The sequence below is a fragment of the Erpetoichthys calabaricus genome, chromosome 13 (genome assembly GCF_900747795.2).
Source record: "Erpetoichthys calabaricus chromosome 13, fErpCal1.3, whole genome shotgun sequence".
Lineage (NCBI taxonomy): Eukaryota > Metazoa > Chordata > Cladistia > Polypteriformes > Polypteridae > Erpetoichthys > Erpetoichthys calabaricus.
This window is the reverse complement of record NC_041406.2, coordinates 86,971,003-86,997,651: the sequence shown is the minus strand read 5'-3', so window position 1 is coordinate 86,997,651 and position 26,649 is coordinate 86,971,003. Positions and strand designations below refer to the sequence as shown.

At 41.2% G+C, this 26,649-nt stretch overlaps 1 protein-coding gene across 1 annotated transcript in view; it reads left to right on the top strand.

Moving 5' to 3' along the window:
• Window positions 1-26,649, top strand: part of galr1a (galanin receptor 1a) — a 414,821-nt gene that overhangs the window by 364,903 nt on the left and 23,269 nt on the right. The window contains exons 2-3 of the mRNA XM_051935719.1: window positions 8,557-9,800; window positions 16,049-16,114. Coding sequence (XP_051791679.1) covers window positions 9,135-9,800; window positions 16,049-16,114 — 732 coding nt within the window. The 5' untranslated portion in view covers window positions 8,557-9,134. The remainder of the gene's footprint in view (window positions 1-8,556; window positions 9,801-16,048; window positions 16,115-26,649) is intronic.

Genomic DNA, 26,649 nt, shown 5'->3' with positions numbered 1-26,649 from the left:
TCATTGGGACCTTCAAAGCAGCAGACATTTTTCTGTAACCTTCCCGAGATTTGTTTGTTGAGACAATCCTGTCTCGGAGGTCTACAGACAATTCCTTTGACTTCATGCTTGGTTTGTGCTCTGACATGAACTGTCAACTGTGGGACCTTATATAGACAGGTGTGTGTCTTTCCAAATCATGTCCAGTCAACTGAATTTACCACAGGTGGACTCCAATGAAGCTGCAGAAACATCTCAAGGATGATCAGGGGAAACAGGATGCACCTGAGCTCAATTTTGAGCTTCATGGCAAAGGCTGTGAATACTTATGTACATGTGCTTTCTCAATTTTTTTTATTTTTAATAAATTTGCAGAAATCTCAAGTAAACTTTTTTCATGTTGTCATTATGGGGTGTTGTGTGCAGAATTCTGAGGAAAAAAATGAATTTAATCCATTTTGGAATAAGGCTGTAACATAACAAAATGTGGAAAAAGTGATGCGCTGTCAATACTTTCCGGATGCTCTGTATATACCACACTATCTATTACGTTTTGTTCTTATCCCCCATTTTTATATACGGATAGGGATGCAGGTGTGCTGACGACAGACCCCGGTGCGCTAATGAGGCAGTCGACTTAACTGAGTGTGCCTGCAAGTGACCGCACGATCAGCCGATCACACCAAGTAGCTCCCTGTAGCCACTTCGCCATGCTTCCAGACACACCTACACCCCTCTGAAGCCCAATCACTTTTATTAAATTTTTTATTTAAAATCTTGCATCGCCACAAACCCCGCCATACCACACTTTCTACCTTCCTGTCCGATGTTATAGTTGAAGCCGAATTTCTCAGGCGTGCGCCTTTACTCCTCCTCATGCGTCTCACCATCTCACTTCCTCTGTCGTTGTGTCACTTAAAGCCAAACTGACCAATCGCACCAATGCCAAGCTGACCAATCCGAGGGTCTGGACGCACAGACCTTTATTTGTGTTTTGTTATGTAGTAGATTGGTATACTAATGATAACTCTGAAGATACAAGACTGGAAAGACAGAGAGGAAGCAGCAAGAATTGCTTTGGTTTCGCCCTTTTTGTGGTTATGCGTGTTTGCCAAGTTGCTTTGTTCAATTAGCAGCTCACTTTCTGACTGACTTATTTTGCAGGAGCAACTCCGTTAAGTGCCTTTACGCTCCATCTTGGAAATGAGGTGTTAAAATGAGGTCCTTTTGTAAGTGCTTCCTATATCATTATTCCTTGAAGTGGTTGGCAGAACTGAAGACAGAACACTGTGCTTATTACATTCATCTTCCTTCCATTAAAAGAAAAAAAATGTGTCTTCTGTTTTTTTATTTTTAATTTGACATGTTTTTGTTAAATATCAGTACTTTATAGAACAGCCAAAAACACTAATAAAGAACATCGTGAATTATGTCTGCTCTTTTTTTTATTTTATTATTCATTTAGCTGTTACTGTGAAAACAAACATGACAGCGATTCCAGATATACTTGTCACAAATGGCAAAACAAAAAAATGGGAACTTAAACTAAAATCTAAATAAAAAAATCAGCAACTATTCATTCATTTATAACACAAATGGGATCTAGCTTTAAGGATTAGGAGATGGTAATTCTCCACCAGGTCAGGAGATGGAGCTGTATAATAACCTTCTCACTACAGAAAGGAAGACTGACACCTTTCCACCTCTGATGTCAATTCTAGGGACCCGCCTCTTCCTCCCAGAATGCCTGAAATCTGGAAGAGCTGCCATTTTGGTTCAGTCAACTTAAGGCTATCATCTGAAGAAGACTCGTTTTGCATATTTACACACATTTCTTTTGCTTTTTGAGCTTTTTCAATATTATGAGGTTGGCTGCAAGGTGCCCCAAAACGTTAATGTCATCCTTTGATCTCTACAGATCTTAATCTAAATAAAGAAATAAGTGAAAACACCCAGCTATTCATTCATTCATAACACAAATGGGAACTGTCGTAGGTGTGCACATGGGAAGCAGCTTAAAGGCTTGGGTGGATGGTAATTCTCTGTCGAGACAGGAGATGGCGCTGTATAATAATATTCACTCTCACCCAAGTAGAAAGGAAGATTAACACCTCTGATGTCAATTCTGGGGCCCCAACTCTTCCACCCAGACTGCCTAAGATCCAGGAGAGCCGCCATTTTGGGCAGTCAACTCAAGGCTATCATTTGAAGAAGACTCATTTTGTGAATTTCCCCTGGGGATTAATAAAGTATCTATCTATCTATCTATCTATCTATCTATCTATCTATCTATCTATCTATCTATCTATCTATCTATCTATCTATCTATCTATCTATCTATCTATCTACACACATTTCTTTTGCTTTTTGAGCTTTTTCAATATTATGAGGTTGGCCTCAAGGTGCCCTAAAACTTTAATGTTGTCCTTTCATCTTTACAGAACTTAAACTAAAATATAATTAAAGACATAAGTGAAAACACCCAGCTATTCATTCATTTATTCATAACATAAATGAGAACTGTCACGGAGGAAGCTTAATGGCTTGGGTGATGGTAATTCTCTGCTGAGACAGGGGATGGCGCTGTATAATAATATTCACTCCCCAAGTAGAAAGGAAGATTGACACCATTCCACCCCTCTGATGTCACTTCTGGGGACCTGCATCTTGCGCCCAGAATGCCTGAGTTCGACAAGAGCCGCCACCTTGGGCATTCAACCTTAGGCTATCGTCTGAAGAAGACCCGTTTTGCGTATATTTACACGTGTTTCTTTTGCTTTTTGAGGTCTTTCAATATTATGAGGTTGGCCGCAATTATGGTTGCTGCCCTTTCATCTTTACCGAACTTAATGTAAAATCTAAACAATGAAATAAGCAGAAATATCCGGCTATTTGTTCATTTGTAACCCAAATGTGGACTCAAACTAAAATCTCAATAAAGAAATCAGCAAAAACATCCATCTGTTCCTTTTTTAACTTGTATATCCTTGTCAGGGACATTGCCTGTCCTTCCAATATTACGTAGAAGGTAAGACGAGACAAAAGTTCATCGGAGGGCTATAAGAAAAGCACAAACACAAGAGAGGGGGTATGGGGTAATGTAAACCCCCCTATAATAAGAGAAAAATACTAAAGCCCACTATGGCGGCTGGCATGTAGGACAGCAACAAAGTTCCTCCTCTTCTGTCTGCCTGGAGTAAGTTTCTGAATGATGCCCTGGCTGCGGTTTAGGGTCTTCAGCTCTTGGTTCACAGTTGGACCCCAGCTGTTCTTTGGCCTGCCTCTTTTATACTTGCCTTCAGGGGGTCCAGTGCAGAGATCCTCTTGTGATGAAGATGATGTGGACCAATCCATCTCCATCTTCTTCTGCTCTCGTGCTTACATTTGGTGAGCAGCTCTTCATTTGAGATGGTTCATGAGCAGATAGTGTGAAGGATTCTTCTCAGGCTACCTGGTGTGGAATGTTGACAGCGGTGGAAATGTCTCCTTCTGTCACCCATACAAAAGTGTGGACCACTCTGGTAAATCAAGACCCTTCTCCCCTGATTGCTCAGTTTGGCGGGGCACTCAGCTCTAGGAAGATTTGCGGTGGCTACAAACTTCTTCTATTTAAGAATCATGGAGGCTGTTGTGTTCTGGGAAACCTTCAAGGCTGTAGAATTGATTTGAAGCCTTAAGCAGGGCCCTTAACCTGCAATTGCTCCGTCCCGGGTGTGACGTTAACCTGCATCCAGCCCTGCAAGTGGGTCCCCCAAACTTACAGGGAAAAACTTGGGGGGGGAGTTGTTGGGAAGATTGACACTCCAGCCACTGTAAAAAAAACTCACACTCTTCCAGTGTGGTGCTGAGGTGTCATGTGCTGCACTTGGGTCCCAACCCAGGTGGTTCGTCATATGATAGGGGGGCAGCAATGTGCTATCAGTGCACGCTCCCAACCTGTCTCTCTCTCTCTTCCCCAAATCCGTGATTCAACACAATCCTGTCTCTGAGCTCTGCGGACAACTCCTTTGACCTCACGGCTTAGTGTTGGCTCAACCATGTGACCTTCTGTAGACAAGTCACACGGAGCCATCTTAACAGAATCTTAGACCCCCCTGGGGCCCCTGTTTTGGTAGCAAAGCAAAAACATACATAAGCATCAGAAACATCGAGGGCCCCATGCTCCATCCTGGGGCCCCTGGGCGGTGCCTATTGTTCCCAGACGTTAAAGACGGCCCTGGACAAGTGTGTGCCTTTACTAATTGTGTGCAACCACGTGAATTGACCACAAGTGGACATCTCAACGATGATTAATGGAGTCAGAGGCACCTGAGTCAAATTTCATGTGTAATACTACGGGGTCTGAACATTCATGTCAATGGGATATTTCAGTTTGTTTTTTTTATACATTTACAACAATTCCTAAAATCCTACTCAAACCACCTACAACTGAACACCAGCAAAACCAAGGAGCTGGTGGTGGATTTTAGGAGGATCAGGCCCCTCATGGACCCCGTGATCATCAGAGGTGACTGTGTGCAGAGGGTGCAGACCTATAAATACCTGGGAGTGCAGCTGAATGATAAATTGGACTGGACTGCCAATACTGATGCTCTGTGCAAGAGAGGACAGAGATGACTATACTTCCTTAGAAGGCTGGCGTCCTTCAACATCTGCAATAAGATGCTGTAGATGTTCTATCAGACGGTTGTGGCGAGCACACTCTTCTATGCGGTGGTGTGCTGGGGAGGCAGCATAAAGAACAGGGACGCCTCACGCCTGCACAAATTGGTGAGGAAGGCAGGCTCTATTGTAGGCACGGAGCTGGACAGTTTGACATCCGTGGCAGAACGACGGGCGCTGAGCAGGCTCCTGTCAATCATGGAGAATCCACTGCATCCACTGAACAGGATCATCTCCAGACAGAGGAGCAGCTTCAGCGACAGACTGCTGTCACCGTCCTGCTCCACTGACAGACTGAGGAGATCGTTCCTCCCCTACTCTATGTGACTCTTCAATTCCACCGGTGGGTAAACGTTAACATTATTCAAAGTTATTGTCTGTCTGTATACCTGCATTGTTATCACTCTTTAATTTAATATTGCCTTTATCAGTATGCTGCTGCTGGAGTATGTGAATTTCCCCTTGGGATTAATAAAGTATCTATCTATCTATCTATCTATCTATCTATCTATCTATCTATCTATCTATCTATCTATCTATCTATCTATCTATCTATCTATCTATCTTTTATATAGTGCCTTTCATATATCTATCTATCTATCTATCTATCTATCTATCTATCTATCTATCTATCTATCTATCTATCTATCTATCTATCTATCTATCTATCTATCTATCTATCTATCTTTTATATAGTGCCTTTCATATCTATCTATCTATCTATCTATCTATCTATCTATCTATCTATCTATCTATCTATCTATCTATCTATCTATCTATCTATCTATCTTTTATATAGTGCCTTTCATATCTATCTATCTATCTATCTATCTATCTATCTATCTATCTATCTATCTATCTATCTATCTATCTATCTATCTATCTATCTATCTATCTATCTTTTGCTTTGTCATTCTGTGGCTTTGAGTATTGTCTGATGAGTGAAGGAATGAATTTAAAAGATTTTAGCACAAGGCAGCAACATCACCAAATGAGAAATAAGCGAATGCATCGGAAAGCTTTGTTGGAGGCCCATTCTGTTTCTGACAGAATCCTCGGCAGTTCTGGGGTACAGGAGGACGGCCGCTGGAGGTGCTGAGCTGAATTGAACAACAGATGCATTATACTCTCACTCACTGGTCTTTCATCTTGAAGACAATGTATGTATTTATTCCTGCGTAAATGCTGGATATTTCACTGCACAGAGCACATGCTCAAGGTGAATCTTAACTTTTGGATTCTGAGGCTAGTCAAACCTACTTTATTATTATAAATACATTGCAATTTATGATATTATTATGGGCTCCTCCGCCGTCCCCTCCTCTTTAGAAAGCTGCTTATTGGATTCACTCTGAAACTCTAACCCATAATGGCCCTTCGACTTTGCCAAAGTTGTAAATTAAGATGTGGGAAATCTGTAGCTCATTTTTGGACTGTTTACCCGACATGACAAAAGTAATTTCTTACTTGTGGATTCTGTTTAAGTGCTGAGAGGTTATGCACTTGCAAAGAAGCACTGGCTTTTTGTTTTTGTTTTTTTTTAAATAATGATTATTCATTGGCAATTTTAGTTATATCAAAATAGAAATGAAAGTGTTTAACATCCATCCATCCATTATCCATCTCACTATATCCTAACTACAGGGTCACGGGGGTCTGCTGGAGCCAATCCCAGCCAACACAGGGCACAAGGCAGGAAACAAACCCCGAGCAGGGCACCAACCCACTGCAGGGCACACACCCACACCAAGCACACACACAGGACAATTTAGGATCGCCATTGCACCTAACCTGCATGTCTTTGGACTGTGGGAGGAAACCCACGTAGACACAGGGAGAGCATGCAAACTCCATGCATTGTAATGTTTTTGCAAAATAACACAATACTTTTATGAAGCAAAAAAAATAATTATTGAGAAATAGCGATATACTTTTGCAACATAATGTAATAATAATTGCAAAACACACTTTCATGAAATAATGCAATAATTATTCCTAAATATTGCAATACATTTATGAAATAATGAAATAACTGGCAAAATGAAGCAATTATTTTTGCAAAATAATGCAATAATAACTCTAATGCAATAATAACTTTAATAAAATAATGCAAAACTTTTTTGAAATGATGCAATCATCAATTCCAAATGAAAATCCATCCTTCCATCCATTTTCCAACCTGCTGAATCCATACACAGGGTCACGGGTGTCTGCTGGAGCCAATCCCAGCCAACACAGGGCAGGAACCAATCCCGGGCAGGGCACCATCCCACCGCAGGGTACACACACACCAAGCACACACTAGGGACAATTTAGAATCGCCAATCCACCTAACCTGCATGTCTTTGGACTGTGGGAGGAAACCGGAGCGCCCGGAGGAAACCCACGCAGACACGGGGAGAACATGCAAACTCCATGCAGGGAGGACCCGGGAAGTGAACCCAGGTCCCCAGGTCTCCCAACTGCAAGGCAGCAGCGCTACCCACTGCACCACCGTGCCGCCCCCACATGAAACTATTTTTGTGAATTAATGCAGCGCATTTACAGAATAACAATGTTTTTGTATAATGCTGCAATAATTTTTGCAAAGCAACAAAGCAATATTGCTGCAAAATAATGCAATGCAATACTTTTACCAAAAATTGCAATAATTATTGAGACATAACACTTTTTTGTGAAATAACGCAATAATTTTTGCAAAAGCACACAATATGTTTGTGCACTAACACAATAATTATTGAGAAATTATTGGCAGCAGTAAACTTTCGTAGCTTGAGGCCTTTACTGGTGATGACTGATGTTGCAAACATCGATCCATCCATGCAAATTCCAAACTCACTTTATCCTGAGAGGGGTTCTGCAGGGGCAGCAGGAGCCTTTCCCAGTAAACTCGGAGTGCAAGGCAGGAACAATTCCTGGCCATGGTGCCAGTCCGTGTCCGGGTGACAATTCTATCACCTTGTTTTGTAACACCTGCTCCAAGGCGGTCCCCAGGCCGATGTTACTTGATTATGTTTGACCTCCTCTTCACGTCACTTTGAATAAAAGCGCCTGCTAAGTGAATAAATGTAAATGTAAATTTATTCATGAAGGTTTCTACCACATACTCCTGGGCTCCCCTCGCATCTCGAAGACAGGCATGTTCAATAAATCTCTTTGTGAGTGAGTGGGGTTTATGTGGATGAGTGAGTGCAACCCTGGGAAGTCTGGGACTGTGTTCCATCTTGTTGCTTATAATGCTGTCAAGGAAGGCCCGGCTCTCGGGTGGGGAAGGGGGTCATTTAGCCGGGCTTAGATCTCCCCAAACCGTCAGATATCATGTTGAGCCTCCAATAAATGTCGTCGAGCATATTGTTAGTCGTTGTATTTTTTGCAACTTTATCATACCATTCCCACCTTACCATTTTCGTCTGGAGCCGGCCGGGCTGCTACCTGCAAAGATTTCAAACATTTCCAAAGAATGCAGAAAAAAAATGCGGCATCTTTCTTGGCCTGCCTAATAATTAAATATAAAACAAAAAAAATAATCTGAATGTGGTGCAGTCATCCACAGATCAACATAAATAAAGAGAATTGGCAACAAGATTTAAAAATGTACCCGTCCAAAGACTTTTAAAAAGCCACAATTTATCCTTCATGCCGTTATCGTCTTGCTAGTTACATATTGTCGAAAGCAGCTGTTCAGTGTCCCATCACTGTAGTGATAAGTACATGTGTTAAATATCAACAAGCATTCTGCTGGATTTTTGACAAAAGGATGGACAAAACGGGTAGGCAGCATCACAGCTGCAGAGAAAAAGATCGCAAAAAAAAGGTGCGGGTGGTAAGGATCGAGTGATGACGTCAGAGGCACAGCCTTTTACTCTTATTAAAGACTGAAGTGAGCGAGAGAGAGAGAGAGAGAGAGAGAGCGAGGGGGGGCGTTTAGTATGGGGGACGAGAGGGACTCGAAGGAGAGAGCGACCAGCGGTGACAGATGCGTCAGTGAGACTGCTTGCTAGCGGAGAAGCGAGAGAAAGTGTGCGTGCGCTCCGAGGCACCAAGCGCAAAGCAAAAGGGGGCACAATCGGCAAATTTACCGGAGGAAAATAAAAAGAGATACAAGGGCTTGGAAGAAATGCAAACGATATTAGTGCACAGCAAGAAATGAATGCTCGATTTTTCTATATATATATTTTTTTAATTATGGGTAAAACGAAGACTGGTGACAGTTCTGTTTAAAACGTGCAAGCTTTAAAACTCTCGATGAAGCGCCTAAAATTGTATGCGCAGCACTTGGAGAAAAATGCAAGAAGTTTTCTTTCCACGTTTGTTGCCTTTTCCTTAATAAAAACGGAATGCATTTACACATCAGCGATTTAAAAAGAAAATATTTATGCATGGCATGGCATTTTGTTTTAATGTAGCGCTTACTCGTTAATTTCACAGGCTCGGCGACTAGGCTGCCCGTTACTTTAGCAAGGAGGTAGGAAGCCTCTTCATTTTCGGACGCAATGGAGCTTTATTATTTAAATAACCGAAGCGAAGAACTGAACTTTTCGAACGTAACAGAGGACGACTCTTTGAAACTTCTTTTTGGAATCGGCACTGACAACTTCATAACGCTGCTCATTTTCGGGCTTATTTTTACGCTTGGGGTTCTTGGTAACTCCTTGGTGATCACCGTTCTGGCACGGAGCAAACCTGGCAAACCTCGCAGTACTACCAACATCTTCATCCTCAACTTGAGCATCGCCGATTTGTCGTACCTCCTGTTTTGCATCCCTTTCCAGTCCACCGTCTACATGCTGCCAACGTGGGTCCTGGGAGCTGTCATCTGCAAGTTCATTCACTACTTTTTCACCGTCTCTATGCTCGTCAGTATTTTCACGCTGTCCGCGATGTCCGTGGATCGCTATATCGCCATTGTCCACTCCAGAAAGTCCTCAGTCATCCGGGTGGCACGGCACGCACTCATCGGGGTGATCGTGATCTGGATTGTGTCCTTAGCCATGGCTGCGCCAGTCGCATATCACCAGAACATCGTGCTGCGGAGCGACAATAACACCTACTGCTGGGAAGTCTGGCCGGAGCAGAAGAGCAAGAAAATCTACGTGGTGTGCACGTTTGTGTTTGGCTACGTGCTGCCCCTCATTTTAATCTCCTTCTGCTATGCAAAGGTCAGTTCTTTACCGCACGACGCATTTTTGATCGCAGCCATAAAAGCTTCAGAGTCAACAGCAGGCACTCGCACACACAAGCACCTTCAAAAACACCTCGTCTTCCTTTCCACATTTGTATTATTTTATGACACACTCATAACAGTGCTGCACTTAACTGGATTGTCATTATCGAAACATTGCTTGACACCGAACCATTTGATTTTTTTGTATATGACTCTTTGGGTCTTTGGGCTTTGAAATAAGATTCCTAAAATGTGGAGAAAACACCAGTCCGTTATGTCTGGCAGGCTACCATAGCAGCATGGCATCAGATCAAGAAAAGCTGAACTTTGTGCGACTGTACACACTTAAAAAAAAATAAAGGCTGGTTCTGCCATATAGGGGAACCATTTTGGGTTCCCGAAAGACCCATCCACATGAAGGTTCCAGAAAGAACCTTTTATTTATTTAGATGCGCTCCACGCTCCATACACAGTAAATAACCTTGAATTGATACTAATAGATTTGTGAAAACACCAAAGGGGGTCCTGATTTTAAAAGGACTCTCGCCGCATACAATAACACGGGTTTTCTTAATCTGTCAGTGTCGCTCTTAACAAAAATGGCTCTTTAATGGCATTTTGTGGTTCTTTACTGGGTTGTGTGGTTCCTTGTAGCTCCATTATTTGACAAAGCCCCTTTTCATTCTGGGAAGGGTTCTTTGTATATACAGTTGGCTTTTTTTGTGCTTTGAAAAACTTCCTAACATGCAGAAAAAAAATCTGAAATCTTAAATGTATGGTAGGCTGCCTAGCAGGACACAAACAGATGAAGAAAACCTGAACCTACAGCCTGTGTGACTGCATGCAGCCAGAGTCCTTTTAAAATGAGTGTTTCATAAATCTGTTACCATCTAGTCACGGTTATTGGAGTTTAAATAAATAAAGGTTCTTTCTGGAATCTCAGTGGGGACGGTTCTTCTTGTAACCAAAAATGTTCCACCTGTGGCATTGCTCTGCAGCACCTTCGTTTTGAAGAGTGTGTCATGCTTGGTATAGCTGATACCAAAAATGAAAGATTTCTGTTTTTTTCTACATATTAGAAAGAACCAACTGCATATGCAAAGAACATTTCCCACAATGCAATGGTGCTTTGCGAAGCTGAGGTTCAACAAGGAATCACACAACCCGGTAAAGAAGCATAAAGTGCCATTAAAGAGCCAATGTATGCAGCAGGGGACCTTTTAATGTCAGGAAGCTTATTGGTCCAAACAGTAATCCGTTCACTTACATAACCCACTTATCAAGGACTGGGCAGGGGCAGCCTATCCCAGCAACCAGCAGGAGTAACATCTGGACAGGTTTAACACACACACACACACACACACACACACTCACTAGGAACAATGTAGCAATGCCAGATCACCTTACCTGCATGTCCTTGGACTGTGGACGATGGGAGGAAATCAAAGAATCCAGGGGGCACTCACATGGACACAGGGAGATAAAACAACAACAACATTTATTTCTATAGCACATTTTCATACAAATAATGTAGCTCAAAGTGTTTTACATGATGAAGAAAGAGAAAAAAGACAAAGTAAGAATTAAAATAAGAGAACACTAATTAACACAGAATAAGAGTAAGGTCCGATGGCCAGGGAGGACAGAAAAAAACAAAAAAAAAAACTCCAGACAGCTGGAGAAATAAATAAAACTTCAGGGGTTCCGATGCCATGAGACCACCCAGCACCCTCTAGGCATTCTACCTAACATAAATGATCAGTCCTCATGGTATTCCAGGTTCTCATGGAAAGACTTGATGATGACGGTCACGTGGACTTCTGGCCTTTAATCCATCAATGTAGGGACATCACGGTGCTTTGATTAGGGAGTGGTGGCGTAGGTCGCCACCAGAGAAAACCAGAAAACAACAAACAAACTGCACAGGCAGCACCGGAGATATGAACCCCGGTTGTCATATTTTACAAATCAATAAACATATGTTTATGGTTATTTATGAAGCCTGGTATAGATCTAAAAAAAAGGTCTTTCAGGAGCCTTAATGTGGATGGTTCGTTTGTTGGGATTAATAATGTTTATCTAATCTAATCTAGTTTAATATATTCTAATCCAATATAATATAAAGCAATCTAATCTAATCTAATCTAGTCTAATCTACTCTAATGTAATCTAATATAATGCAATCTAATCTAATCTATTCTAATATAATATAATATAATATAAAGCAATCTAATCTAGTCTAATCTATTCTAACCTAATCTAATATAATGCAATCTAATCTTATCTAGTCTAATCTATTCTAATTTAATATAATGCAATCTAATCTGATCCAATGAAATCTAATGCAATCTAATCTAGTCTTGTCTAGTGTAATCTAGTCTATTCTAATCTATTCTAAACTAGTCTAATATAATATATATAATATAATATAATATAATATAATATAATATAATATAATATAATATAATATAATATAATATAATATAATGCTTTCTAATCTAATCTAATATAATGCAATCTAATCTTGTTTAGTCTAATTTAATCTAATGCAATCTAATCAAATCTAATCTAGTCTAATCTACTCTAATCTATTCTAAACTAGTCTAATATAATGCCCTAGTGTGTGCTTGGTGTGTGGGTGTGTTTGTGTGTGTCCTGCGGTTGGTTGGCACCCTGCCCAGGATTGTTTCCTGCCTTGTGCCCTGTGTTGGCTGGGATTGGCTCCAGCAGACCCCAGTGACCCTGTGTTTGGATTCAGCGGGTTGGAAAATGGATGGATGGATGGATAATATAATATAATGCTTTCTAATCTAATCTAATATAATGCAATCTAATCTTGTCTAGTCTAATTTAATCTAATGCAATCTAATAAAATCTAATCTAGTCTAATCTACTCTAATCTATTCTAATCTAATATAATATAATATAATATAATATAATATAATATAATATAATATAATATAATATAATATAATATAATATAATATAATATAATATAATATAATATAATGCTTTCTAATATAATGCAATCTAGTCTTGTCTAGTTTAATTTAATCTAATGCAATTTTATCAAATCTAATCTAATCTAATCTAGTTTTGTCTAGTCTAATCTAATCTAGTCTAATATAATAGAATGCATTCTAATCTAATCTAATCTAATCTAATGGAATCTAATCTAATCTTGTCATGTCTAGTCTGATCTGATCTAATCTAATCTAATGCAATCTAATATAATCTAGTCTAATCTAATCTAGTCTAGTCTTGTCTAGTCTAATCTAATCTAGACTAGTGTTGTTTAGTCTAATCCATTTTAATCCAATTTAATCTAATCTAATCTAATCTAATCAAAAATAATCTAAATTAATCTAATCTAATCCAATAGGATCTAATCTAGTCTAATTTAATCTAATGTATTCTAATCTAATCTAATGCAATGTAATCAAATCCTATGTCACACAGAGCGAGAGTCTAGGAGTTTTGTGGCACTGGACCACAAAAAATGAGGGGATTACTTTTGCTTTCTTTTTTCAAATAAAGAATTACAAATAAAGGTATAAGGAGAAGCACCCACAGATCAGATGTCTACTCCTGAACGTTGAGAGCCTTGCAATCACCTCCCGTTGTATCTGAATGAGCCTGACTCAAACAGACAGTGAAGGGCAGCATGGCATGAATCCATTTAGCCTGATTAACACTTTTATGTGGTTAAGTGTGAACTAAACAAGACAGAGACCCCCAGTATTTCTGTGTATTTGATAAGCAGATTGTGTGATGCAATACACCGAGGCAAAGCAGAGTAGAATGACAGCCGGAAGAAAACAGAATTAAGAAGTGCAAAAAAAAAAAAAAAAATCACAAATAGAAGTACTTGGGAGGAGTAGAAACAGAGTGATTGTATAATAAAAATGTAAAATATCCGAAACAGATAGATGCAGAGAAAGAGGACCAGGAAGAGCCAACTGAAGCAGATAACGACAACAGTAATAGACAAGCATGGAGAGAATCAGGAGCAGATTGAAGTGTCCATCAGTGCCCCCAGTATCACACCAGTTTACTCCAGTGCAGGGCTGGCACTCTTTAAAATAAAGCAGTTTTTCGGAGTGATGCCATACGGGAACCATTTTTGGTTCCAAAAAGAACGCTCCACAAGAATGTTCCTGAAAGAAATTTTTTTTTGTTTTTAATTTAGATCCATAGCGAGTTCCATAAATAGCCATGAAGAGATGAAACAAACAGATCTGTGAAATAGCAGTGAGCTCCTGATTTTAAAGCGGACATCCGCTGCATACAATAACTGAAGGCCAAGTTCGGGTATTCTTGATATGTTAGTATCCTGATAGGCACCTTTCTATACCTAGATGTCAGGAGCCTTTTAAAAGCCCCAAGAACCAGTTTCAGATATAAAGAATGAAGTGGTTCTTTGTCAGTTGGTGGCTCTGGCAGTAAAGTGACATTACAGTGGCGTTATTTTGAAGGGTATGGGGGGACGGGAGCCCACCCCAGCAGCCTCAGGCCAAAGGCAGGCACCAAATGTGAACAAACCCAGAGAGAGAGGCACAAAAGGACAACCACCAGAAAATGTTAGATTTTGATACCACTCGTGTAATTATTGAGAGAAACAAAGCCACTAGGAGTATCTGAGCAAGGAAAATGTTTTTTTGTTTTGCTGGGCACTGTCCACGTTATGTGGAGTGTCAGTGGGAATGTGCATGTTTAGAATATGCAGTGTGTGAAGGTGTGTGTGTGTGTGTGTGTGTGTATATGTGTGAAAGTATGTGCATTGGTGTTTATATGTCGAGTGTGACCTGTGGGAAAGTGGCCATGTTCCAGTGGTTAGGAAAGAAAGAAAGAAAGAAAGAAAGAAAGAAAGAAAGAAAGAAAGAAAGAAAGAAAGAAAGAAAGAAAGAAAGAAAGAAAGCTGTTGTCTGTTTGTAGAAATATATTTATAATTCAGCCAGTGAGAAAGGAAGAGAATGTGCGGGAGGAAAAGAGTATAATCTAAAAATGTTTGTCATGCTAATATAACATTATTATTATTACATTATCTGTAAATCGTAATGTTTTCATAAATCTCCTTTGGAAGCACTAACAATGTTATTACGTATGTATTTTATCTTCTTGGTAGCTCTGTAGACAATTCAATAACTGCTTTTCAGCAGGAATGCTCTGATGTGCATGTTGATCTGAAGGGTGTTGCACAGACCACCTTGTATGTATTTTATAGAATGTTTCGTGTGTATGAAGGAGGAGTGATGGCTCTGATGTGCTGATATCTGGAAGGGTGCTGGTTCATATCCTGCCAGAAGGGATCCTACTCTGTTGGGCCCTTGAGCAAAACCCTTAACCTGAAAATCACTCCAGGGGTGCTTTACAATGGCTGACCCTGCGCTTTAACCTCCAATGGTCATGTGAAATGACAAATTCCCCTCGGGGATTAATACAGTATACCAAAAAGAAAAAAAATACATACAACGGGGTGTCTGTCTGTCTGTCTGTCTGTCTGTCTGTCCGTCTGTCCGTCCGTCCGTCCGTCCGTCCGTCTGTCTTGTAATGAGAAAGAACAAGAAGGAGAGAATAAAGTGTTGGGACCAGCTGAGAAAAAGAATAGTTCCAGGGGTATTATTGCAGGCATAGCGCATCCCTGAGTGCCTTTGTTCGCAGGCTTAGGCAGTTTCTTCTCTGTTGTGGAGCTCAGTGCTCTTCACTTTCTGGTTTACAATGAATTGCAACTTCCAGTAACACAGTTCTTTAAATGGTCCACTGAGTAGAAAAGGTGAGACCTTCAGGGTCAACCTGGAAGTGACATCAGTGGGCTTTGGCCTCTGGGCTACAGACGAGAGGAAAACAGTTGTTAATAATTGTGCTTTCCCTGACACTGGCGCCTGTGTCCTTAAATCCATAATGCCATGAGGATGCTTCTGATTCACTGATTCTATCTATCTATCTATCTATCTATCTATCTATCTATCTATCTATCTATCTATCTATCTATCTATCTATCTATCTATCTATCTATCTATCTATCTATCTATCTATCTATCTATCTATCTATCTATCTATCTATCTATCTATCTATCTATTTAGTAACTTTTTGCTGTAATTATATTTGAAATAATGTACTTATAATGAAATTGATGATTTTCTTATTAAGTCTGTTTTTCCTTTTGATTGTATTGTGCTAACAACATATATTAATAATGGTGATAATAAAGCATAAAAAATTGAATTCTGCTGTGGTTACAGGTGTTAAATCATTTGCACAAAAAGTTAAGGAACATATCCAAGAAGTCTGAAGCATCAAAGAAGAAGGTAAGAAAGTTTTCTAAATGTTGATTTCTGTTTTCATTTAAGCTACATTATGAGTTTATTCTGCCACGGGCCATTCAGATAAGCCATGCATGTTCATTTCATTTGACAGGCATCATTAAAATTTGTTTCAGCTTTTGTTGGTTTCTAATTTACTGTATTTAGTTTACAATTACTGCAAGTCTTTAAACAAATAGAAATGTGAGAAATAAACTACAATTTAATACACTGAAGAAGCTCTTCAGCACAAATGTCATACACAGTAGTAACACATCTTGTATATACACATAATACATATATATATTATATATCTCTTCCATAAATATATATATATACTGTATATATATATATGCTGTGTATATATATATATATATATATATCCTGAACACAGGGTAAAATCACCAAGAATTTGTTTAATTCTCTTTCTTCTTGAAATAGTGCCCAAAAGCACCTCCGCCACCACACACAGGTAAAACAACAATAATCAGCACAATTCTCTCCTCCCAGCAAGCTGTGTCCTACTACCTCCCAACTCCAGCTCGCTTGCTGGGTCTTCAGTAGTCCTTTATATTAGTCCTTTTTATAGTTCTTGTTACTTGCCAGCACTTCTGGGTCAGATGGAGGACTTGAGATTTATGTTCAGACCAGAAGTACTTTGGGGCTTCCAACCCCGTGACTTGGGAGTACTTCCAGGCTATATGGAAAATACAAATCCCCAGATCTTCCTGCAATGTCTCCTGGTAGCACCCATGGTACCCAGCAGGGCTGTGATGCCGAACTACAGATTCCATGATGCCCTGCGGGAATCCGGAGCACTGCTATGCTGCAGGGAACTCGCCATCTGGTGTCTTCGGGGACGCAGTGAACCACAGTAGCTGCCTTCCCCCATCCTTCTTTGGGCGTCCCGGCCAGGTTGAGCAGCTGGCTGTCCGCCACAATATAAAATTATGTTAACATTTGAGTGGCGGAAACAATTTATTCACAAAATATACTTCATATGTGCAAGATGATTTACAGGAATGTCTCAACCTGTTCGCCATCATGTTCAACACAAAAAAAATAACGAGCAACAGTACCATTTAAAGCCTGGACACACATTTCGCGGGGAATAGATGATACCACAGTCCTTATTCTGTCCTACAGGTCATTGATATCACAAACTCTCCTACTATACACGCACTCCTTCACCATACCCCATAACCAGAAATCACAGGGTGTCAAACGAAGGGAGTGTGGAGGCCATGGCAATGGTCCACCATAACCTATCCATCAACCTGGAAAGGTGTGGTCGAGATAAAAATAATCCTTTAGTGTTAACATAATTTTGACTTACCCTGTATGTGTATGTATATATAAATATATATATCTATATAGTGACCAGTAAGGGGGTGTAACAGCACAGTATCAGTGCCCCAAATGATCCAATACAGTACATTTAACATTTGAAAGACTGTTGTGTGCATTTTCCAGAATTCTAAAATGATAAACTGAAATATAATTCAACTGCAATCTTTAAGTAAGTTCTTTGAAATTAACATTCAGGACCACCTTGAAGTTGGGTATGTGTAGATTTTCTTTGAAAAAACATCTGCATAGGAAAATTCAAGTGGGCCACAAGGGGGCAGCATTGAAATCTTACTTGATGATTCTGGGGAAGTCTGAGTGTCTGAGCTTGCGAGTGTTCTGATAAAAACCGAAGAGCCAGGCCTTTAATGAGCTCTTGGGCACGGCCATCTGCAGTGTGTCTGTTTGCGGAGAGAGTGTCGACCTCATCGAGAGGTTTACTTACTTTGGCAGTGACATTCATGTCTCTGGTGACTCCTCCTATGAAGTCAGTAGACGGATTGGGAGAGCATGGGGGGTCATGAGGTCACTGGAAAGGGGTGTGTGGTGCTCCCGATATCTCTGCAAACGGACGAAGGTCCAAGTCTTTAGAGTGTTGGTGCTTCCTGTGTTGCTATATGGTTGTGAGACATTGACGCTACTTAGTGACCCGAGACAAAGACTGGACTCCTTTGGTGCTGTATCTCTTTGGAGAATCCTTGGGTACCGCTGGTTTGACTTTGTGTTGAAAGAGTGGTTGCTCATGGAGTCCTCAATGAGACACATTACCTGCTTTGTGAGGGAGTGTCAGTTACAGCCATGTGGCACGATTACTTGAGGGCGATCACTGTTGAGGACCTGAGTGGCTGGACCAGGCCAAGGGGACACCCACGTAAAACCTGGCTGTGGTAGATGGAGAGATATTTCCGGAGAGTGAGTCTGAACCGTGTGTCTGCTTGGCCAACTGGGATCCCAAGCTGTTTTGTCGTGTGGTGAGTGTGACAACACACTGTACCAGTGCATGCTCCCCAACCTGACCTGAACTGACCTGGGGAGGGGGCTCACCATTGGTAATTAGCTTATAATTCATGTTGAGTTGGCCCCTCCAAACCCCACTTGGACATATTTGGATACAGAAGGCTGATGTTACATGTGTCATTGTGTAGGCTGCCGTCCCAGGTGTGTGGTTGACTGAAGCTGCTTTCATAGAAGGGAATACATCAACAATGGCTGACAGTGATTTAGGGCTTTCTGTGACCGTCAAGGATATAAAGATAAGTCAACAGAGGCAGAAGGACAGGGGGTAACATGACATTAAAATGAATGCCCGTGGAAATATTCTCACTGTGCCCATCTTTAAATAGGCCGCTTTGCAGTTTGTATCCTGACTGCGGAGGCAGCCAGATCAGCGTTCAAATTTGATTTTATAATTTTTTTCTTTTTCTCCTGACAGGCTTTCCTGTTTTTCTTTTGTCAGCCCCCTTTAGATGTTCTTCTCTTCTTTATTTCTACATTGCGCTAAATACATAATTTTCATTTCTCTGTTTTCCTCCATCGTATTTTCCTTTCAACTTATATATATACTGTACTTTTAAGCTGTCGGAAGCAATTACAGATTGAATGAAGTTATACTAAAAATAAATTGAGCTAAATAAGTCCTGTTTATTTTCTCGACCTTGTGGGACTGAAAAGCAGTGGAGTTTGGTGTTGACAGGGAAAGCAAAAAAAAATGATAGTGACAGAAGAGAATTATGAGTTCGTATTTTAGGGAGGCTGAAATGAAGGGCTTGATTTGCGTTTCTGCTCTCCGAATGCCCACCCCAGTGAGTAGCGGGTATTGCCTGGGAATCATTCACTCAGACACTTTGAGTGTATTTGTGCTAATGTGCCAAGCCTGCCAGGGGGCACCGTTACCACAGCAGACATTAGACATTCGGCAACTTTTTTTTATGCAAAGTAGCAATAATGTAGGAAATCACTTTGCAAATTGTTCTCTACAAAGTGGCGCAGTGAGAGCTTTTAATTAGCGGAAGGGGGTCTGTTCTCAAGTCACTTAAAGAATACAAAACTGGCATCGTCCATGACAGAGTTGTTACTCTTCCAAATTCATTCATTCATTCATTTTGCTGTGTTTATCCAACACCAGGTCATGAGAGCAACAGTTCTAGCAGTGAGGTCCATATGTTCCTTTCTCCAGCCACACTTACCAACCCATGCTATGGGATCCCATGGCATTCAAAGGCCATCTGGGAGATGTAACCCTCCCATTGAGTCTTCCCTGGGGTCTCCACCAAGCTGGTTGTGGCCAAAATATCCTCCACAGGCAGGCATCCATATCAGATGCCTGAACCACTACAGTTTGCTCCTCTCGATGCAGATGGTCAGCGGCTCTACTCCAAGCTTCTCCTGGATGTCTATACCTTTCACCCTATCTCTGATTGAGAGCTCAAAAACATAATTTCAGCTGCTTGCACCTGCGATTTCATTCCTTCAGTCATTACCCAAATCTCATGATCATAGGTAAGGTTAGGAATGTAGATCGGCTGGTAAATTGAGACGTTCACCTTCTGGCTTAGCACCCTCTTCAACACTAGGGCTCGGTATAGCGGCTGTATGACTACGCTCACCATCCCAATCCATCTGTCGATCTCACCATCCCTTTTCCCCTCACTCATGAACAAGACTCCGAGGTACTTACAGTAAACTCCTCCACTTAAGGAAGTAGCTCACTTCACACTAGGAGAGGACAGTCCACCTTTTTCTTACTGAGGACCATTGCCGCAGATTTGGAGGTGCTGGTCCTCATCCCTACTGCTTTACGCACAGTTGTAAACCATACCTACGTGTACTGGAGGTCACAGCCCGAAGAAACCTTCTTCTTCTTCTTCTTCTTCTTCTTCTTCTTCTTCTTCTTCTTCTTCTTATCATTAGGACTGATGAGCTTTTTTGGATTGAATGGACTATTCACATCAAAATTGGTCTAATGTTCTAATACCAAACACCTGTATTTTTCCATTTCGTGGTTTCTTCCTCTGTACTATTCTCTGTGGAGAGGTATGCGGAGAGTTCTGTCTGAACTGTAAAATCTAAACCACACCATGCATTAGTGAAGATTTTTCGGTGATCTGATTTCAATCATTTTTTTTTTTTTTCGCTGAGACACACCAGAAATGCAATGCTTTGTTGGACCAGCTGCATTTATGTTGATCAAACCCATCCATCAGCTGGCCCCGCTGATGAAGTGAGACCCGTTTCACAAATAGCTTTGAGCAACTGAAGTGCCTCATGAGTGCTGAAACATCAACATAAGAGTTTGAAGTACCATAAGTGTGAAAAACATACAGGCTGTTTTGAAATCCAGAAATGGGGCACTCGCATCATGCAGGCCAACAAGTACATCTGAATAGATTTAATTGAGTCGGTCCAAACCACAGATGCGTCACCAAGTAAAGGCAGGAAAGGCAATGGTGGTGATACAGAAAACTCCTCCACTCCCATTGCCAAACGTTAGGTTCAGGGAGCACTTAAATTCCTGAACTACCAGAAAGCTGTTTACTCGCCTACACATATACACACATACATTCTCACACAAGTTCAAGCATATGCATTTTGGTTTCATGTTTAATTTTTTTATGTTTTTCTTTCTTGTTTTTTCATTGCCTTTTTTTTCCATTCAATACTGCAGAGTTAATTTCTGCATTTTAACGTCATGTGAGAATAATATTTGGCAATGTTGAGTTTGGATTTTCTCTTTTCCTAAACCATTTTGCTCTTCATGGGAGCCGTCATTTTCTATTTTTTTGTATATTGTTGCTGGGCTGGATGTGCAGTCTGCATTTTTCCAGATTGATTCTGGGGTTCATCAGGGGTATGTTTTTGCTCCTATTGTGTTCAGTGCTTGCATGGATTGGGTTTTGGGCAGGGTCGTGGGGTCCAGCTGTTGTGGGGTATCTGTTTGTGAAGAAAGATTCACTCATCTTGAATTCGGTGACGATGCTGTGATCTTCGCGGAGTCAATGGAGGCTCTGAAGGGGGCTCTCGAGAGACTGAGTGATGAGTCTGAGTGTCTGAGCTTGTTGAGTGTCCTGATAAAAACAAAGATCCAGGCCTTCAATGACCTCTTGGGCACAGCCATCATCAGTGTGTCTGTCTGCGGAGAGAGTGTCGACCTTGTCGAGAGGTTTACCTCGGAAGTGATATTCATGTCTCTGGTGACTCTTCCTATGAAGTTGTAGCGGTCAGGGGCCACTAAGATTCACACCATCAAAGATGACGGTGATTTATTTATTTTAATTGAAGAGATCCCAGGAACATTCCCAGCCTTGGATCGACCCACACACACTCACAACAGAGACAATAAAGCACACTGGGAAAGGCAAACAATTACAAATATAATGACCCGAAATAATTAATGAAAACAGTAATACCACCCCTGACCCCTTCGGCGATATTACATATAAACACAAACACCACACAGCAAAGTCCATATAAACCAACCCGGATGAAGATGAAAGTGACCAAGTTAAGTCCAGCGATCTGTATGTTGAAAAGGAGAAGGAAAAATACAGTCCTACCAGTAGTTACTGATGATGTGGATGAAATCAGATGGTTGATTCAGGAGCGCTCTACTCTTCCGGAAAACCAAATAATCCAACACAGTTCTCAGTGCACAGGTAGACAGACAATCCAGACCCCAACAAACGAATACAGTCCAGGACAAAAAGATTAGAGTTCCAATAACAGCAAGCAGAAACGACAGATAACCGCAACAAAACAAAACAAAACGTTTCTTCTCTTTGCCCTCTGCCCTCCTTTTAACTACCTGTGGCCACCTTTGACCCCAGCAAGGACTGCTGGGAGATGCAGTTCTTATAAAGTAGCACTGCTACAAAGTCAGTAGACAGATTGGGAGAGAATTGGAATCGCTGGAAAGGAGTGTGTGGCGCTTCCGATATCTCTGCAAAAGGACTAAGGTCCAAGTCTTTAGAGTCCTGGTGCTCCCTCTTTTGCTATATGTTTGTGAGACATGGACGCTATCCAGTGACTTAAGATGAAGACTGGACTCCTTTGGTACTGTGTCTCTCCGGAAAATCCTTGGGTAATGCTGCTTTGACTTTGTATCAAATGAGCAGTTACTGATGGAGTCCCGCATGAGCCACATTACCTGCATGGTGAGGGAGCGGCAGTTATGGCACTATAGGCATGTGGCGCGATTCCCTGAGGGTGATCCTGTTTAGAGGATCATCATTTCTGAGGACCTGAGCAGCTGGACCAGGCCAAGGGGACATCCACATAACACCTGGCTGCAGCAGATAGAGGGTCATTTCTAGAGGGTGGGATTGGACTGCATGTCTGCCTGGGGGGTTGCCAACCGGGATCCCAAGCTGTTTCATTTTGTGGTGGGTGCAGCAACGTGCTGTGCCAGTGGATGCTCCTCAACCTGACCTGACCTGTGGTAGAAATCGACATCTTAATTAAAGAAACTTATCATCTAACAGGACAAATCTGATAAAACCTTTCAGTCAGTAATGAGGCAGGAGCCCATCTCCCTCACTTATTGCACCAGCAGCACCAAACTGAGGAGGGAGCATCTTTCACAGCAGGCTGTTACAACAGGTCAGAACGATCAGAGAAACAAAGGATAGAAGTTCATTTTGTGAACTATTGAATTTATATATGATGTCAATCAATGCATACATTTACTGGGGTTGGTTCGTTGGTTTACACCCAAGTGACTTATATAAAATAAAAGTATAGTCTGGCTTTTCTTATACCTTCTGGGTTGAGCCACCACCCTTGAAATTTCTGTGTAATCGAACAACTGTCTGGTCTGGTTGTTCACGGGACATCTGCTAACATCTTAGTCATCTTTCAGTATATTTTGTGTATTACATCTTTGTGTCTGTTGTTCACTTGACCGTTATCTGGTTTCCTGATATGCCTGATCAGCTTTCTGATATTTATTAACCCTTGATGCTATTTCTTTAAGATAAATGCTATGTTACCTAAAATGATTCTTCTACAACAGTTATTACTGATAATACAACTGCTGGTTCCTAATACATTTTTTATAAACTCTTATTTTATCATACATGTGTGTCTGCCTGGGGGATTGCCAACCAGGATCCTGAGCTGTTTCATTGTGTGGTGGGTGCGGCAGTGCCCCAATCTGATCTGACCTGACCTTCTTTCAGGGCGGATGTCAACTTTTGTTTCAATTCAGGGGTAGATGATGGTAATCGGCTGTAAACAGCAACAAAATTCACTGTTACATTTTAGTTTGACTCTCTTTGCTAGAAGGAAAGTTAGCTACTGTACGTTGATTTGACCTCCACTCCCTGCTCATGCATAAATAGCGAAGAGCAAACAACCTCTAAAATTGCATCAACATCTGACGAGAGACCAAAGCAAATGTGCAAAGCAAAATACTTTGTGAGTGACATTTTGCGTATTATCGCTGAATTGGACTCTGACTTGTCGGACTCCGATTTTGATGCAGGTGATCTGGAGATGAAAATAAAAAACGAATGTGAGGTACCGACATCAGCTGATCGTGGTGCTGACCACATCCATGTAGCTGATGTGTAGCCATGTACTGTAGTATTCAGCCCTCAAAGAGTTAAACCAGTCAGTCATTGCCTAACTGGCTTTGTCCTGAACAGGGTCATGGGGGGTCCACGGGAGCCTATCCTAACTAGCATAAGGGTGCAAGATGGGGAACAAACTCTGGACAGGGCACCAGGCCCTCAGAGGGCACACACATACACCCCAGACACCCATTAGGGTCAATTTAGCATCACTGATTCACCTAACCTGCGTGTCTTTGGACTGTGGGGGAAAAACAGAGCACCCCGAGGAAAACCCAAACAGACACGGGGAAAACATGTACATTTCATGCAGGGAGGACCCAGGATGTGAACCTTAACGCTACCACTAATCTAGCAAATGTTAGTAAATACACAAATAGATAACGCTGAGGTAGCTTCTGTCCTTTAGCATTCAGTTTCATTTGCACCTCTGTCCACCCTGCCGATCATTAATCGTCAAATAATTTTCATTATTATTTTCTGTAAAAATTCAGAGTTGTCCGTTATTTGTTTCAGTATCATTTTGGTATCAGAACTAAGGTGTCAAAGCTGGTATCAGTACTAAAGTCAAAAATTTGCTATTGAACAAACATTAATTTTTTTTTTCATTGTCCCAGGGCTGAATATTTTCCCCGAAAAATCAAAGCAATGGTTTAACACATAAATCACCATAAAATGCCTACTCATGACAAGTGCCCCTATAGTATGTAAATCCCCCCACTCATAACATCCCTATTTTGTCTCATCACTCATAAGCTGAATGGTGCTTACTGTTAAAAACAGCTTGAAGTAGTTGAGTGGCCGCTAATCCGTAGTGTCCACTAGCGCACCGTGTTGTTTGGTGAAGTCCAGTAGCCAGCTTATCTCCCACAGATTGATGTCTCTGTAGTTATCTGAGGTGTGTCGGCTACACAACCAGCTGGGGGCCAATCAGTTTTCGATCTCTGGACCAACTTGCATCAAAATTGCAGTTCGATAAGTTAGAGTCCAATTCAGCGATAACACAAAAATAAATAAATTACACACACAGAGTATTTTGCTTCGCACATTCGCCTTGCTGTCTCGCCCAATGTCGATGCCATTCTAGACGCTGTTTACTCCATGCTACTCACGCATACGCGGGGATTTGACGTCGAGTCAACGAGTCTGACAGTCCTCCTAGCCAAGAGGGTCTACCTATCACGTAATGGTGACTTTTATCAACGTTTACAGCTTTTATCGCCCTCAACCCCTTGGGTCGACAAAAGTCGACATCCACCCTAAAAGAGTTAATATGGCAGCAGCCATATTGTACAGAGCCCTGCACTGTGCTGTGGTCCTTCAGCCCCTTCTTGCATACTAAAGTACTGGGGCTTTAGGGACACGGAGTGCACAGTTCTGTCTTTGCTTGAGGTGTCTAGTTTGCTTGAGAATGATAAGAGTTTATTGAAACCTTACTCAGTGGTTATGCAATTTAATTTTTTTGTTAGGTGCTCTCCTTTCCGTATTATGAGAAATTTCACCTCTGACTCACACAATTTATACATTTTCTGCACTTGTTTTCTTTTTTTTTTTTTTGAATGCACTGATTCATTCGTGGCATGATTTAACAGTAGGACATCAAATTACATTAAATGGAGCTCTGATGACTTTTTTTAACTAAGTGGGAGGAAAACAAAATAGATAGATACAGCCTTTAGAAAGAGAAAGATATTAGTTCCATCTACCAAAATAAATGGAAAACAACTTGATATCATCACGTCCTGCAAATGTTTAGTAATTACACTGAGATTTTTTTAACTCTGTCCTGACCACACATAAGATACTTTAGCAAATTCTACGTTACTTACACAAACTTCATTATTGCAATGTGAACTGTGTGACCACCTGGGGGCGTTGCAGCACCCCAAACCTCAGACACAATCTCATAGCTACAAGTCCCAGTATAATTAAAGGTTTATTTTCTCTAATGCTTTACCCAGAGGGATGGGCAGTAGTGGTGCTGTTGCTTTGCAGTAAGGAGATTGTGGGTTCGCTTCCCGGGTCTTCCCTGTGTGGAGAGCGCTTTGAGTACTAAGAAAAGCACTATATAAATGTAAAGAATTATTATTATTATTATTATTATTATTATTATTATTATTATTAGGGATCTGTGCTGCAATCGGAAAGTTACCGGTTCAAATCCCATAAACGCCCTACGGCAGAGAGAGGGTCATTTTCTGAGGGTGGGACTGGACCACGTGTCTACCTGGGGATCCTGAGCTATTTCATCATATGGTGACTGCATGTTTCCCAACCTGACCTGTTCATGTTCAGGTTATTTAAACAAGTCAGTCATTGCCTAACCGGCTTTTTCCTGGACATGGCCTACTGGAACTAATCCCATAAGTGCCCTGAGCAAAGCCCTTAACCTGCAATTGCTCTATTCTGGGTATGACGTTAACCCACATCCAGCCCTGCAAGCAGGTCCTCCAACTTGCAGAGAAAACCCGGCGGTAAAAAACCTCACACTGTTCAGTGTGGTGATGAGGTGTCACCATTGCACGGCTGCTCTTAGATCTCAATCCGGGTGGTTCACTGTGTGGTGGATCCGTACGCTCCCAAACCCGTTCTCCTCTTTACACAAAGGTTCCAAATGTGGCATAAATG